General features: G+C 49.9%; 2 protein-coding genes across 4 annotated transcripts in view; one reads left to right on the top strand and one right to left on the bottom strand.

Annotated features, from left to right (window-relative positions):
• CCNJL (cyclin J like) overlaps window positions 1-4,448 on the top strand; it is a 58,111-nt gene extending 53,663 nt beyond the window's left edge. For both annotated transcript variants that reach the window (XM_086707094.1, XM_025923486.2), the window contains exons 5-6: window positions 714-873; window positions 2,358-4,448. In XM_086707094.1, coding sequence (XP_086563220.1) covers window positions 714-873; window positions 2,358-2,781 — 584 coding nt within the window. In that variant the 3' untranslated portion in view covers window positions 2,782-4,448. The remainder of the gene's footprint in view (window positions 1-713; window positions 874-2,357) is intronic.
• An 8,187-nt stretch (window positions 4,449-12,635) lies between these two features.
• Window positions 12,636-15,392, bottom strand: part of FABP6 (fatty acid binding protein 6) — a 38,605-nt gene continuing 35,848 nt past the window's right edge. For both annotated transcript variants that reach the window (XM_086718546.1, XM_025924538.2), the window contains 2 exons: window positions 15,155-15,244; window positions 12,636-12,767 (listed from right to left, as the gene is read on the bottom strand). In XM_086718546.1, coding sequence (XP_086574672.1) covers window positions 12,714-12,767; window positions 15,155-15,244 — 144 coding nt within the window. In that variant the 3' untranslated portion in view covers window positions 12,636-12,713. The remainder of the gene's footprint in view (window positions 12,768-15,154; window positions 15,245-15,392) is intronic.

Raw genomic sequence — 15,392 nt, 5'->3', positions numbered from 1 at the left:
ACACAAAGAGTGGAAATTTGAACAGTTTGCCTTTGCACATAAGTAGTGCCAGACTTTGCCATGTTGCCAGATATCTTAGTAGGACATTAAGATTCATTTCACAACATATACATATACCAAAAGATCATGTTGTACACCTTAAATGTGCATAGTTTTTTTATTTGCCAATCATATGTCAGAAAAGCTGAGGGTGGGGGAAGATTCCTCCATAAACTAAGTCAGGTGCTGGTTTTAGTTATGTATATCAAATGTTTGTGACCATTTATTCATTCAACAAATTTTTATTGGGTGCTCACTCTAAGCCAGGCTTTGTTACCATCAATAAGTAGCCTGTAGTCATGCCCCAAAACAGAAGCTTTTGAAATGCTGTGTCATTCGCCACTAACAGCCAAAGAAGAGACACATGTTTTGTGGTTCTCTTTGTAGCCCATCACCAAGCCCCTCGCAGCCCCCCAGAACTTAGGGCGAAATTTTGAAAAATCATTACTCTAGGCTGACACCAGAAATCCCAGACCGAGAGCCAAGGTGTTTAAGATTCAGGAATGGAACTTCATAGTATTTCTAATTTTTCATCTTGTGTGTGTATTCAGCAATGAACAGCCTTGAACCTAATCACTTGTCTGCCAGTTCTCAGGAAGCACAAGGCAGGAAGGAGGGCCACTGGGACTCCAGAGTGAGGCTCTATGAAGCCGACTTCTGTGATTCTCTTTCAGATCATATTTTCTACAAATTCCAGCCTTCTGTGGTGGCCGCAGCCTGCGTTGGGGCCTCCAGGATTTGCCTTCAGCTTTCCCCCTACTGGACCAGAGACCTACAGAGGATCTCAAATTACTCTCTGGAACATCTCAGCACATGCATTGAAATCCTGCTGGTGTAAGTTCCATCCCTGATCTTTCTTTGTTTCCAAAATAATCGAGGCACTTGCTCTGGAGACTCACCTCAGGAGATCTCTCAAAGTCAGAGGGTTAGGGTAGTTCCCTGAGCTAGTGTCTCACAGGAAGTGGGCCATTGTGACTCCTGCTAGAATGAGGTTTGCAGAGTTGGTCCTTCCTATTTTGGGTAGCTTTGAATTTGTGATTTTAAGGTCAAGGAGGTGGGGAGAAGAGAAGGTGATGGACACATCCTTCTGAGTGTCTGGGCTGTTTGCTCTGAATCCCCGTGTGCCAGTCAGTCTTCTGGGTGATTACACTGAGAGACTTATAATTAGCTACTTTGATCAGATGTGGCCACAAAGCTGACCTCTTAGCCAGCTACATAAGAGGCCATGGCCTCCTCGCAAGGGTCCCTGGGAAGCTTGGTGAGGACATGTTCAGTGTATCAGAGAGGGTACAAAGAGTCAGCACAGACCCAACACCATGAAACTGATATTGAAGGTGCAGGTGTTCACTGGTGACCACAAGGAGGAGACAGGACAGAGAACCCAAGCCTGGCTGCTGCTCATCCCTCTTCCCCCCAGCATATGGCAGCATCTTCTGGATGCTGGCCCTACTGACCATGGGGCCAGGCCCCTGGAGAGCTGCCTCTCAGCCTCCTGATATGGGAAGCTGTGCCAGTAGCTGCCTTTGTCTCATCCCTGTGTGAACTGTCTGCCCTGCTCTCTGGGCCTTGTTTTAAAATCTTTGCTTGTAGAAGGTGCCCAGAAACAGAGCATATGGTCTGGTCTGAGTGCAGATAGGTGCCCCCAGATTCTTGGCCACCAGCCCTGCCTCTTCACCATGGTTGTGGCTCTGGGATGATCCTCTTCTCAGATCTGTAGCCTCCCTTTGCTCCTGTCTTACCTGAGCCTCTAATAGATTTGTTATTTCAAAAAGCTTTATGGGAAGCTATTTTTTTTTTTTTTAATGGAAATAAACCTGTTGGTTCCCTTTCCAGAAGGTGAAACTTAGACCCCAGGGGCAGCTTGCTTGGGATCTGTTTGCAGGTGCCTTGAAGGCAGAGGTGCTGATCTAAGTGCCGGGCCCTGTGCCAGATGCTGGGGATGCAGTGATGAGCAAGAGCAGAGGGCCCCCTCCCCCTGGAGCTCGTGCTCAGCACAAGGAACTAGGTGGTAACACAGAAGTTATCATCTGGGGGGTTGATCGCCGAGATAGGGCAGTACAGAGGCTTGGGGGGACAGCTAGAGTCTGGGATCAGAAGGGGTTTTCTGTAGGAGGCAGATCCGGGTGTAGGTGTGAGGCCTGAGTTTAGTCAGAGGACAGGGGAGGCAGTGCTACAGGCAGTGGGTGTGGGCTGGGTACCACCCTGAGCTCACAGCACACAGATCTCGAATCCCACTTAGCAAGGGAGGGAGGGGCACACTCAGGTGTCTGCTGCTGTGGCCTCGGACCTCAAGTCTCACCTAGGTCCTTTCCTTTCAGAGCTTATGACAATGTCTTCAAGGATGCTGTTGCGGTCAAGAGCCAGGCCTTGGCAATGGTGCCTGGCACGCCCCCTGCCACCACCCAGGTGTTGTTCCAGCCACCCACCTACCCCACCCTGAGCCAGCCGACGACACCAGCCCTGGCGCCATTTCAGACCCCCGTGCAGGACCTATGCTTGGCCTATCGGGACTCGCTGCAGGCTCATCGCTCTGGGAGCCTGCTCTCAGGAGGCTCTGGCTCCTCCCTCCATGCCCTGTACCCCACCCTCCAGCCCCTGGACGTGTGTCCCGTGTCCCTCCCCACGCCCCTCAGCATGCAGATGGCCATCGCGGCTGAGCCCAGGCACTGCCTCACCACCACCTATGGAAGCAGCTACTTCAGCGGAAGCCACGCGTTCCCCACGGGCTGTTTCGACAGATAGGGCACCTTTGGGCCACACAGGGAGCCCTTGGAGACCCACCTGGGCAGAGGACGAGGACACAGGTGAGGGGAGCTCAGCAGAGTGAGGCAGTGGGGAGGCCATCCCCACAGAGCCTCATTGTTACCCTTGAACGGAGAGGGTTCATGTTCTTTTTAAATAAAGCTGACCCCCCAGCAAAACAGTCCATGACAACCTCCCCCGAGAGCATTCCTCTGGAAAGCGTCTTCCACATATGTAGCTGGGGTGCAGGGGGGTGTCTCGGCCACCACCCTCTGGAGGAGGGACCCCCTGAATTGAGAAAGACTTGGTGAGAGGCCAGGAGACTGGAAACTGGATGCAGACTGCCAGTCCATGAGCATGTTTGGTTTTTAGCATCAAAGACTTCTTTACTTCTCGCCAGTGGCAGCTACACTGAAAAAGAAGGGGACTGCATGATGTATCCTCAGGACCCCAGCAGGTGCCGCATTGGGTGCTCTTTCCCTGCCTCCATACAGAAGAGCTGTGTGTGTGTGTATGCCTAAGCGTCGGCCTTCTGAGGCACGGTGGGCGGCTGTCTTGCCTTTGTTGTCGGACCTAAAACCTTATTAGGCCTTTTAGATATCTCACATGCTGCTGCTTCCTGAAGTGACCTAGCTTTCTGTTCAGTAAGATATCTTGTTTACATAGTGTATCAGGGATTTTACGATACTTGAAAATTCCTTAGGAGAGAAAAAATGTTGATCGCCACACTGCCTGTCCCATGCAAGGGCTGTAGGTTCGGACCCAGCTTGTAACAACAAGCAGGTGGTTGGGGAAAGCAACTCCCCAGGCTCTCAGTTCAAGAAGATTCCACATCTTGGATGCTGTGTTCACCTGTAGAACTTTGACAGCCACCCAGAGGAGAAGTGGTTGAAAGGTAGACAGAGGTTTACAACCAACAACCCTAACCCCGCTCCACCAGGTGCTTATGGTGTGTGAGTTTGGCTAATAGGGAAGGCTAATAATGTGGAATGTTTGCTTCGTGCCAGCTGGAGTCGGGGAGCGGGGCATGGACAGGGGTGTATGTCACAAATACAGGCAAGCAATTGGTTGGATCGAAAGCCAGTGTTTGGGCACCTACAGCAAGAGGGCCCTCAGGAAGACTCTCATAACCATGTGCAATATGTTTTTATTCTGACTCATGACTTGTGCTAGTTGTGTTTTTTTGGTTTGTTCCGAGTCGGGGCGACACACTGTTCACCCATTAGAACTGGGAGGTGTAAAGAACAATGGAGACATTTTTTTTGTTTGTTTTAAGAAGAACCCATTTTGGTTTTCTTGGCTTATTTGCCCGTCAGTGCAGGAGACTGGCTCGGGGACTATCAGGAAGGCGGCCATGTGCTGCTGAATTGGATCCGAAGGTGATTTTCAGAGCAGATGAAGGCTTCGGTGTGGAAGCAGAATAAGAAGAGGTAACGCGAATAAGGCACCGGTGCCGCTGTGTCACATGAGTGTGGGAAGACTACACGTTTGTTTGTTGCTTTTCTCTTTTTCCTTTGCCAACCTCCTTCTATTTATGTGAGACTGGTTTGGATTCCAAGTTGTTGTGTCTGTCTGGCCTGGGACTGGGGCTTGTGAAGGGCCCCCAGTAGAGCCTCACAGCCAGCCCAGCACGCAGAAGAAGGCGTCTTGCAATAAACAGATCACCTACTCCTGGTCTCCGTTCTTTTCCTGGCCTTCGACTCTCAGCCAGCCCCGTCGGTGTCTCCGCTCCCGCTGAGAGGCTTGGGGGGTGGGCTCTACAAGACTGGCTCCTGTGGAGCTGGGCCTCTCTGGGGACACCCGGAGTAGAGCTTAACACCCCTACCCTACCACTAGTAGTCAGGGTTCCCCAGAGAAACAGCCCATCATATCTGAGAGATTTATTTATTTGCTATGTTTTAATGTTTATTTTTGAGAGAGAATGAGCACGTGCGTGCATGAGCCGGGAAAGGGCAGAGACAGAGCAAACGAGAAAGAATCCCAAGCAGGCTCCATACCGTCAGCACAGAGCTCAACATGGGGTTCAAACCCTCAAACTGCGAGATCATGACCTGAGCCGAAATCAAGATTTGGATGTATATCCGACTGAGCTACCCAGGCACCCCACAGAGATTTATTTTAAGGAATTGGCTCACACAGTGGGGGCTGACAAGTTAGGAATTTGTAGGGCAGGCCAGCAGGCTGGAAATTCGGGTAAGAGTGGATGTTTCAGTTGAGTCCAAAATCTGTAGGGCAAGCCAGAAACTTAGGATTTCTGTTACAGTCTCTGAAGCAGAATTCCTTCTCCAGGAAACCTGTTTTTTGCTCTTAACAGCCTTCACCTGGCTGGATGAGGCCCACCCACGTGGAGAGGAGTCTCCTTTACTTAAGGCCTACTGATTGTTAAATGTTAGTCACATCTACAAAATGCCTTCACAGCAACATCTAGATTAGTGTCTGAACTGCCACACACCATAGCCTAGCCAAGCTACCACGTAAAATTCACCACAACCACTTACTAGCTGTCTGGAGGGAGTTGACTCAACTGTTCTGAGCCTTAGTCTTCTCACCTGTTAAAATGGGGGTGAGAACACTTGCTTCACAGGGTTCTCATGAGGATTAAGCAACATAAAGCATGTCAAAGCCAAACACAAGGTCTACTCTAAGATGTACCATTATTTTATGCACCAGTGAGAGAATTCAAGAAAAAGTCACCAACTAAGCCATGACATAGTGTTTAAGATACTGCTGATTAAATAGTGTACTCTTATTTCAGGAACGTTAACACGTAAAAATATGTGTATCATAGAATGGATGGACTATATATCTGCAATTATGGAGAGTGTCAGACTCTTTTTCTGACAGGAAGAGAGCCCTGCCCTCTACCCACCCAGGTTCCTGCAGGAGAGCCATCCTGGAGATTGGTGTCCGTGTGGAGCTGAGTGGTTCTCACTAAGCACGGATGCCTTTAGTTAGGAAGGGGAGGTGTGGGGAGAGCTGCCCAGGCCATGAAGCTGACATCCAGCCCCAGGAGGTGTTTGGGAACCGTGTGTGTGCAGGCAGGGCTGGGCTGGGGGCAGTACTATCCATCTGCCATGATCAAGTCAGGCAAGGCAGGAAGCTAGTCTAGGTGTTGGGGACTTGACAACAACTTGACAAGGCAAATTCTGGGTTTACCAAGAATACCCACTTTACTGTGCCTCTGTCTTTAGGCTTCAGGTTCTCCACCTGTTACCATAGAGATGGTTGAGTTGATGGGTGGTTTTCGAGCACTAGAGGGAAACTGAGCCACAGAGGCCCTGGGCCCCTGCCTTTCTTCAACCAGAGGGAAGAACTTGTACCTCTCCCACACATGGGTGTTCTGTGTTAGATTTCCTAAGTTCCCATGCTGGGCAGTAGTTCGGAAAGCTTGAAAAACAGAGATGATTGAGGTACCTGGGTGGCTCAGTAGGTTGAGCATCTGACTCTTGATTTCGACTCAGATCATGATCTCATGGTTCGTGAGTTCAAGCCCCACACTGGGCTTTGCGCTGATAGTGAGGAGCCTGCCTAGGATTCTCTTTTCTCTCTCTCTCTCTCTCTCTCTCTCTCTCTCTCTCTCTCTACCCCTCCCCCACTTGTACTATCTCTCTCTCAAAATAAAAACAAACAAAAAGAAAAGCATAGAGGTGGCTTTAAAGGCCCTGCCAGGGCTGACATCTAGTTCAGTCCAGAGATTTTCAAACCTAAGCAAGCTGCGGAATGACCTGAAATCTCCAAGAGGAGTGGGGCCTGAGAATCTGCGTTTTTAGCTGGCTTCCCAGGGATTCAGATGCAGGTTTTCTTTGAAGTTCCAATAAAGGACTGAATGTGCAGGCCCTGGATTGTGGGCCCAAAAGAGAGAGTAAGGAAACCGCATCCCCGGCTGAATTTCTGCACCATCTGAGTTCCAGACCTACACTTTGTTCCATATTTAGTTGTCTGTGTTTTATGCAGTATTTCTGTGTGAAAGGTTTGGACATGCAGATCCATTTTCCTAGGAAAACCGGCTTCCCTTCAGGTTTAACATCACCAGTGCCTGGATTAGGGTTGGGGTCAAGGTTCCACAGCCCTCTGGGTTTAGAGTCCATCTCTCCAAAGCCATCTGTTCTGTCATGTGAATACTCTTCTCCCTTAATCCTTTAGATCAGTGATTCTCAGCAGAGCTCACTTTTGCCCCCTAGAGGACATTGGGCAATGCCTGGAGACGTATTTGGTTGTCCCCACTGTGGTGGCTGGGGGCCAGTGGATAGAGGCCAGGGATGCTGCTCAACATCCCACAGCCCAGGAAAGCCTCCACAGTAAGAACTGTCGAGCCCCAAACAACAACAGTAGAAGGTTAAGAAACCTCAACTCCCGTGTCATCTCCCAAAGAGGTCTCTGTAACAACCCTACTCACTCATTACTCTTCCTTTTCTCCATAGCTGTTCAAGCCATTTGAAATGATCTTTTTAGTTTGTGAACTTGGTTTGATGGCTGTGCCCTAAGCTACTTTCCCCCCAGTAGAATATAAAGAATATTATCACCTGGTGGTGGTGGCAGTAATCATAGCAGCTGACATTTATTCAGCATTTACTATGTATGTATAAAGTGCTATGCTAAGGCGTTTGCTCATATTTTTGGTAACCATCTCAGTAACCCTACAAGGTAGGAACTGTTATTGGCTATATTTTACAGATTAGAGAATGGGGACACAGGTTATTTGCCTGAGGACAGCAGTGGGGAAGGAAGGAGACACAATTCAAAAACAGGCAGTCTGAATCTGCCCTGCCGCCTTGTAGTACCTCAGTCAAGGGTTTTGAATGAGTGAAAGGTGGTGTGACTGTCCCAGCGGGCCATCTCACTCACCTGGTGGGGAAGACATGGCAGAATAATGGATATAGATTCGTAAGAGTTGCCAGGCGTCCATGCTCCTGATGTACTGGGTGGCAGGCCTTCTCAGAGTGTGCTTACCAGCAGACAGAGATATAGAAACAGCTTCTCGCACATCTGCCACGAGCTAATGTGATTTATGGCTCCATCTGTCTGTCCCCAGCAGGCTCCGATTTGGGAGGAGTTCCCTGAACCCCATCTGTGAAGGTGGGAGCAGGCTTGGGGCTTTCCCAGAGCATCCCCCGGGGAGGAACCTAACCTGTCTCTGGGCTGGCTCTGGCAATCCCTGGCCCTAAGTGCCTAGGAAAGAATCTAACAGCCCTCATTCACCTCATTTTTTGTTCCTCAGGGAAGACTTTTGTGACTTGAATTTCAGCAGAAAGGCCATAGCATTTTGCAGGAGTCTCAAGTCCAGATGCCCGCCAGGACTAGGCAGGTAACATAGTGAATCCAGCTGGGTGATTGAGAGGGTGTGATGTGGTCAGTACTGTGTTGAAACCAGTGTCTCCCTAGAGGATATGGCTCCTACTCCGTTCTGGTCAATTATTGCCTTTCAAGGGTGTAAGCTCCACATTGCGGAATCTTCAGGAACCTCTAGGAAACCTATTAACTTTTCATTTAATTTAAAAATTAAATTAAAAAAATTATTAACACAACAGAAGACCAATAAAACACATCGTAAGTTAGAGTAGTTCTTGGGCTGGAAGCATGCTACTTCTGGTATATAGACCAGAACATTAGGCCAGGAGGTCTCAGTTTGTCTGCTCTTAGCTAGATGACTTTGGGAAAAGCCACCTCTCCACTCTGACTTCTGTCTCCTCATTTATAAGGTGGGAAGGGTATCAGCTTGGGCTACACTTCAGATTTATGATAACAAAACATGGAATATATGGTATCGTTATTCAACAGTTCTGTGAGACAGAATGTGAATAAGTGGGCCTCTCCGTTCTTTGGGGATGCAGGTGAGTCTCTGAGCTTCACTTCTTCCTACCAAGCTCTAGCTTCTAAGGAAGAACTGGGCCAGTGCTGACCAGTGTTTCAGGCTGCTGCCCTTGCCCGGGATACAAGGGACAGGATACACAGGAGGTCATGCCTTCTGCAAAATGGGAGGATTGGGACCGGAGTAGTCAGTCTCCAAAGTTATGCCTGGCTGGGGAGCACTTCACAGTGACAGTTCTCCAGGTCTGGGGTGCAGCCTGCGCTATCCTCTCACCAGGACCCTCAGGAGATGCTCATGCACAGCCAGGTTTGCACGCTGTAAGTGCTCTGACCCTGTGTGTGCCCATTCTCCCAGTAGAACCACCAAGAGAGTCCCTTAATAGCTGTTTGGTGAGCACTTACTATGTTCCAAGGCCTGTACTTGACACTTTCCTCATGCTCTCTTACTCCCCCTATTCTTTTTTTGTCCTCACAGCATTACCCAGAGCTAATATTATTATCACCATTTTCCAGATGACGATACTGGGGCTGAGGAAGGCTCAAGGTCTCAATATGGGTGAGTGGTAGGAATGGGTTTCACATTTAGAAATGCTTGAGGAGCCCATGTGACCTCCAACGCCATGTCACCCCTAGATGACACATACACACGGCCACAAAAGCCCAATCACTAAGGATCTCACTGCCCACCCCTTGCCCCAACCGGCAACATACATTCACACTTTGGTGATCTCAGGGCAGCAGCTGGGTGGTGGAGCGCCACCTAGTGGTGGTCTTAAAAACCGCTCCCGAGGGGCGCCTAGGTGGCTGAATCGGTTAAGCGTCCGACTTCAGCTCAAGTCATGATCTCACGGTTTGTGAGTTCGAGCCCGGCATCAGGCTGTGTGTTGACAGTTCAGAGCCTGGAGCCTGCTTCAGATTCTGTGTGTGTCTCTCTCTGTGTTCCTTCCTCGCTCACTCACTGGCTCTCTCTCTCAGAAATAAATACAAATTTAAAGATGCTTTTGAAAGTTCCTGCTCCACCAGATGAGTTTGGTGGAGGGAGACAATTGCCCTGGCAGAGTGAAAGAGATGACTCCCAAGGGTCAGGATGAAAGTCATGCCTGGGGTAAAGGGCAGCAGAACTGAGGCCTGTGGAGGGGCCTCAAACAGCATCTCAAACTATAGCATCTCAAACAGTGCAGGAAAATGATAGAGGCTTCTCTTTCTGGAAGCCAATGAACATGGGTTTTTACACTTTATCCTTGCAACTCCCCTGTGAAGGAAGGGGAGGTCTTAGGGGCCTATTTTACACATGGACAAGATAAGACACATAAATCCAGCAGCTTGCCCACGTGCCTTGAGTTAGTGAAGGAGGCAGCTAGCCCTTTCATCACACTGGTTGAGAATGACAGTGGTGATGATGGAGGTGATGGTGGTCACAGTGGCAGCAGCTAATATTTGCTTGTAGCAAATGCTTGTAGCATGTCAGCTGTATGAGGTAAGTACATTATTATCCCCATTTTCAGGTGAGGAAACAGATTCAGAGGAATGGATGAACTTAGCCCAAGGTGACACAGCTTCTAAGTGGTAGAGGAGGGATTCAAACCCTGGCAACGTGTCTCCAGCGCTAAAGCTCTTAACCAATGTCCCTTCTACTGGCTGAGGAAGCCTCCTTGCTGAGATGCCAGCAAAATGGATGCTTTGCTCCAGCACACCTCACTCTGTCTACCCTCCCAAGCTGGCCTGAGAAGCCATAGCCTCCATCAGCTGGCGACGCCCAACCCCACATTCTCCTCAGAGACTCACTCTCTGCTGTGTGACCTTGGGCAAATGGCTTCCCCTCTCTGAGTCTCTGTTTCCCTATCTGTGAAATACAGAGCTTAAACTAGTTGGGCTCTGAGGTCCTGCTATATTCCAAGTCTGTGAATCTATAATGACACTGGCTTAAGAATTTCTCTCCTGCTAACAATTTGAATTTGTCCTTGAATCAGTTACCAATCTAAAGACAAACTCTCTCTCTCTCCTCTCCCTCCTCCTTCTTCTCCCTTTCCCTGCCTCCCTCTCCCCCTGGCCCCTCTCTCCTCTTCTTTTCTCTTCTATCCTCTCTCATCTCCCTTCCTCCTCCTCTCGCTTTCTCTCAATATCTCAATTTTCAGCCTAATTATGGCTGTCTGTTATTTAGAGACTTATTATCCAAGCTCATTATGAGTAATTATTCAGTCTGGAGGGGAAACAGCAACACTGCTAGTTTAATTTAATGCTTACCTAGTTCACTTAATTAGCAATAAGTCTTGGCAAAACGATGGAATGCAAGGGGTCCTGGCTTGATGGGGGGTGGGGGAGGCTGAATGCTGTTCTTAGGAAGATAAACAAGTTTCAGGGCAGAATGTGGGAGGAGGCAGTAGGGAGCTGCCAGTAAGCTGGGCCATGCCATCTGTCTAGACTGAGGATGGCCCATGACAGTGAAAGGTTGTACATTACACGGACTGGAAGGGCCACGTGTCAGGTGACACTTATGAAGCACCTGCTGTGTGCCGGACCCTGTGTAAGGCTTTGAGCAAACCTTATTTCTTTTTTTAAAACAATTTTTTTTCAACGTTTTTATTTATTTATGGGACAGACAGAGACAGAGCATGAACGGGGGAGGGACAGAGAGAGAGGGAGACACGGAATCGGAAACAGGCTCCAGGCTCCGAGCCATCAGCCCAGAGCCTGACGCGGGGCTCGAACTCACGGACCGTGAGATCGTGACCTGGCTGAAGTCGGACGCTTAACCGACTGCGCCACCCAGGCGTCCCATAGCAAACCTTATTTCTAATGCCCCATATCTGGGACTTACACATTCTAGATAATTTAGATAATTGGCTCTCATAGTGAGTATGTTCTCTTTTTAGTAGCCTTGCAGTAATTCTGATTAGTCAAGGAAAACATTGCCCACTTGATGCTGTTGTGTCTGCTACATATCTCTCTTCACAGAGGGAGGCCATAGGTTCAGGGCTTTGGGCTGGCAACAGGATCTCACTGTTGTTCAGCTTTGGTTTTTTTGATAGTTTTCATCTGTTCACGACAAATGATGTTGGCTTTCCATATATAGAAGTGATGTAAAGTTTCCATTGTAGCAAAAATAAGTGAATTGTCATACAGGAAAATATGGGATAAGAAGTCAAGGTGAGGAACACTGCCAAGGAGAGAGGAGAATGGAAAAGGGTCCGTTCTGTGCTCTGGGTTAGGGATTATCTAGCCAGGAGGCAAGCCGACCCCAGTCCTCCACTCCCATGCCCTAGACAGACGCATAATCAGGCAGAGATGACCCAGATGCTGCCTCAGAATCCTGGGCTGGGCTCCAGGCACCCACCAGGAGGTCAGAATGACCCTTCTGACCACATTTCCCAGCCAGCCAAAGCCCCTCGCAGTTTTTCCAGGGCACCACTGTGCAAACCAGGACATCCCAGCCCCTTCTAGTCCCTCTTGCCCCTCCCATGGCCCCATCTCATACTCTCTGATTTCTCCTCAGCCCTCATTGGTCCTTCTGGTCCCCCTTTGTGCCACTAGGTAAACAGGCCCAGAAGGATGCCTCCACGGCCAATTAACAGCGGAGCCATGGCAATGCCAAAACACCTTCCTGGCTAAGCCCTGGTGTGTCCCTCCTTTGTCTGCCAGCCTTGGAGCCTAGGTCCACGGCCCTTTCCTGGAAGTGCCACACCTACTCCTACCCACCGTCTGACACCTGCCCTGTGGCCCCTGTGAGAGTCCGTGTGTTACCTTTCCCAGGTGACATCTGTCTCTCTAAAGGAGCCCTGTCTCCGTACCCACAGAAAGGTGGGTGGCAAGGTAGGGTGAGGGCACATGGAAGTGTGCCCACCGTGCTTCTTGAACACCACCTTTGGCTACTTCCAGGGGGGTCAGGAGTATTGCAGTCCACATTCAAGCCTCCCTCTGCCATGTTGCAGACTGTACAGGGTCTCAGGGCCAAGGTTTGGCCTATGCAGCTGTCCTGAGTCCTCTCCCACCCCCAGCGAGCTAGAAACTGTCCCCAGACAGCAGAAAACAAAAAACAAAGACAAAGGTTTGGAGCAAACAATGTCTGTTCTTATCCCAGCTTTCACTGCTGGCTTCGTAGCCCCCTGGGAGCCCCACCTGCTTGCTCAGGCCAGCCTCTTGCTCACACGCTCGTAGGTTACGCCTCCAATGGTGGAGATCTGAAAGAAGCAGCGGGAACAGAGGGAGTCAGTGCAGGGGTCGCTAAGTGACATGGGGCACAGCTGGAGGAGGACTGGCCCCAGTCCCAGCCCTGAGTAGAAGTGAGCGGTTGCACCACTCCTCTGAACTTCAGTTTCCCAATTTGTTACACAAGTCACTGTGCAGACTCAATGTGGCAAAAGTGCTAAACGGATGTCAGGGCTGATGTGGCTCTTTGTAGTATAACCTTCCACCTGTCTGTTCATTGAAGTTCACCCACTTCAGGCACTTGCCTTGCATTATCCCATTTAATCCTCCCAACAATGGTGTAGCGTTGTGCCCATTGTACAGATGGGAAAACTGAAGTCTAGAGGAGTCAAGTAAGCCCTCTAAGATCAAGAGTCCACAGCCTCTGCACACACACCATTTATGGGGCACCTGTGTTCGGTGATGGGAAGATAGGGTCCCTGCCCCCAAGGAAGTGTAAGATTTCTTGAGAGAGGCAGGTGAGAGGATGCTGTTCCATGAAGGCCCACTGTGTGCTGTGTCCTGAGCTTGAGGCCATCAGGGACCCAACATCGTGGGGCACGTACATATCATCAGTTGGTCCTGAGACTCAACAGAGGAGGCTGCCTTCTCACGGGAAGTGGGCAGGTGGCAAATGGAGTTTTGTCAAGGGCAGCAGTGTGAAGTGATGTGTGATTTGTACATGGAGCAGGATGGAGCAGAGGGGGAGCTGCAAGCAGGAAGGAGGCTGGGACTTGGTCTAGAGCCATGGTGAGAACATGGCAAGCGTTGCTGATGGTGGCCTGGAGGGGGAGGACGGATGCCCACCTAATGCACTCCCTGCTGGTGGAGGACAGAGAAGTCTAGGATGATTCCAGCCTCTGAAAATGGGAGATGTGCCCACCAAGACAGCTTCTCTGTGGTGCTTGGTCTGTGTGCATGTGCATTTGTGTGTGTGCATGCCAGTGCATATGCACGTGTGTGTGTGTGTGTGTGTGTGTGTGTGTGTGTGTGTACACATGTGACACACCCTGATCTCTGAGCACTGCTCACACCACACAGGCTCCATGGTCAGGAGACCTTAGGAATCAGGAGACAGGTTTGTTCAGTTTGGGAAGATCGATCCTCTTGTTGGGCACAAACCTGCTTCTGGGTCTCTGCCCTCATTTCTCCCCACACACCTCAGTTTGGGGAGCTTTGCTTCTGGGAGTCAGAACCCACTGGCTGACATTTAAAGTAAAAATGTGTCCAAAGCTTTTACCAGATTCTCTAAGAGATCAATTTCCATCCAGGATAATCACTTTTGATCTTTTATATATTTTTTAAAACACTGGGCATCTTTTTCATTTTTAGATTAAAAAAAAAAAAATTAGAGACCCACCAGCCTGGGAAGAGCTGGCAGAGACCTAGTCTAGAAGTCAGCCAGTGGAATCTGCCTCCAGCACAAACTAGCTGTGTGGCTTTGGACAAGTTACCTGTTGTCTCTGAACCTCTATGGCCAGTCTGTAAAATGGGAATAATGAGAGGTCATTGAGTCTCTTGGGCCTCTAGACTGGGTTTGAGATGATGAAAACAAGGGAGAGAGAGAGAAAGAGAGAGAGAGGAGAAGGGGGCAACAAGGAGGTGGCAAACCCTACCTCCCTCATCACTTCCCTTCTGGAGAGCCTCGGGAGGGTAGACTGGACCCCAGGGAGCTCTGGCCCAAGACATAGGATCACAAGGTGGGGAATGAAGTGTGGAAATGCCTGCTTTTCGCTTTTAATTTCATACCCATTTCTTTCACCTGGGGAAATTTCTGGAACCCCGGGAAGAAGTAACGGGCCTCCAATCTGTGTTTACAGAGCACTAAGTGTGGGAAGGGGCCATCCACAGATATGTGTGTTAGCCCTGCCTGCATTTTTTAAAAGGATTGATTCAATGCCAATGTTTAATAGTCTGGAGATTTCACAAAGAAGTGCAAATTTCCAGCTTCTCTTGAAAAATCAGAAGGTCTAGCAGAAGGGCCTGGAGGACGTGGAGCAGTATGGTGGCTGGCCTTGCGGGGCCCACCCAGACTCCCCCCTTCACCTAAACTCTGGGCTTCCACACTTGTGCCCCGGTGGTGGCAGAACCAGACTGCCAAGCATCAATTCCCAGGACTGTCGTAGAAGCTAGGTGCCCTCCAGCTCACCGCTTAGCTCCCGGTGCTTCAGTCCCCTCACCTGGAAGATGGAGATAGAACCCCCGCCTAACAGGTTGCTCTGAAGATCAAACCAGATGACGTACACCGGGTGCTCAGCACAGAGCCTGGCACACAGGACATGCTCACAGAGCCAGGACCCAGAGGCCCGGCTCTCAGGGGCCATGGCTGGAGGCAGAAGAGTGTTCTCATCATTATCCCAGGAACGAGCAGGACACTCACCTCCACCAGCTTGTCACCCACGATCTCCGAGGTCTGGTGATAGTTAGGGAAGTCTGCCACTATCTTCCCACCCTCCATCTGCACGGTGGCCTGGGAGGGAAGCATAACACTGAGCCTGAGTTGGCAGACACCCCCAAATGCAGGCCAGCCCCCCAGGGAGGATGGGCTACCTACAGCCATCGCAGCCCCTCTGGCATTGTTTGCCTTGTAGATAGATATACGATGACCTATGTCTGAA

The sequence above is a fragment of the Puma concolor genome, chromosome A1, assembly GCF_028749965.1.
Source record: "Puma concolor isolate L17-30 chromosome A1, mPumCon1.1.hap2, whole genome shotgun sequence".
Classification (NCBI taxonomy): domain Eukaryota; kingdom Metazoa; phylum Chordata; class Mammalia; order Carnivora; family Felidae; genus Puma; species Puma concolor.
The sequence above is the reverse complement of the archived record's forward strand: the minus strand, read 5'-3'. Positions and strand labels throughout refer to the sequence as shown.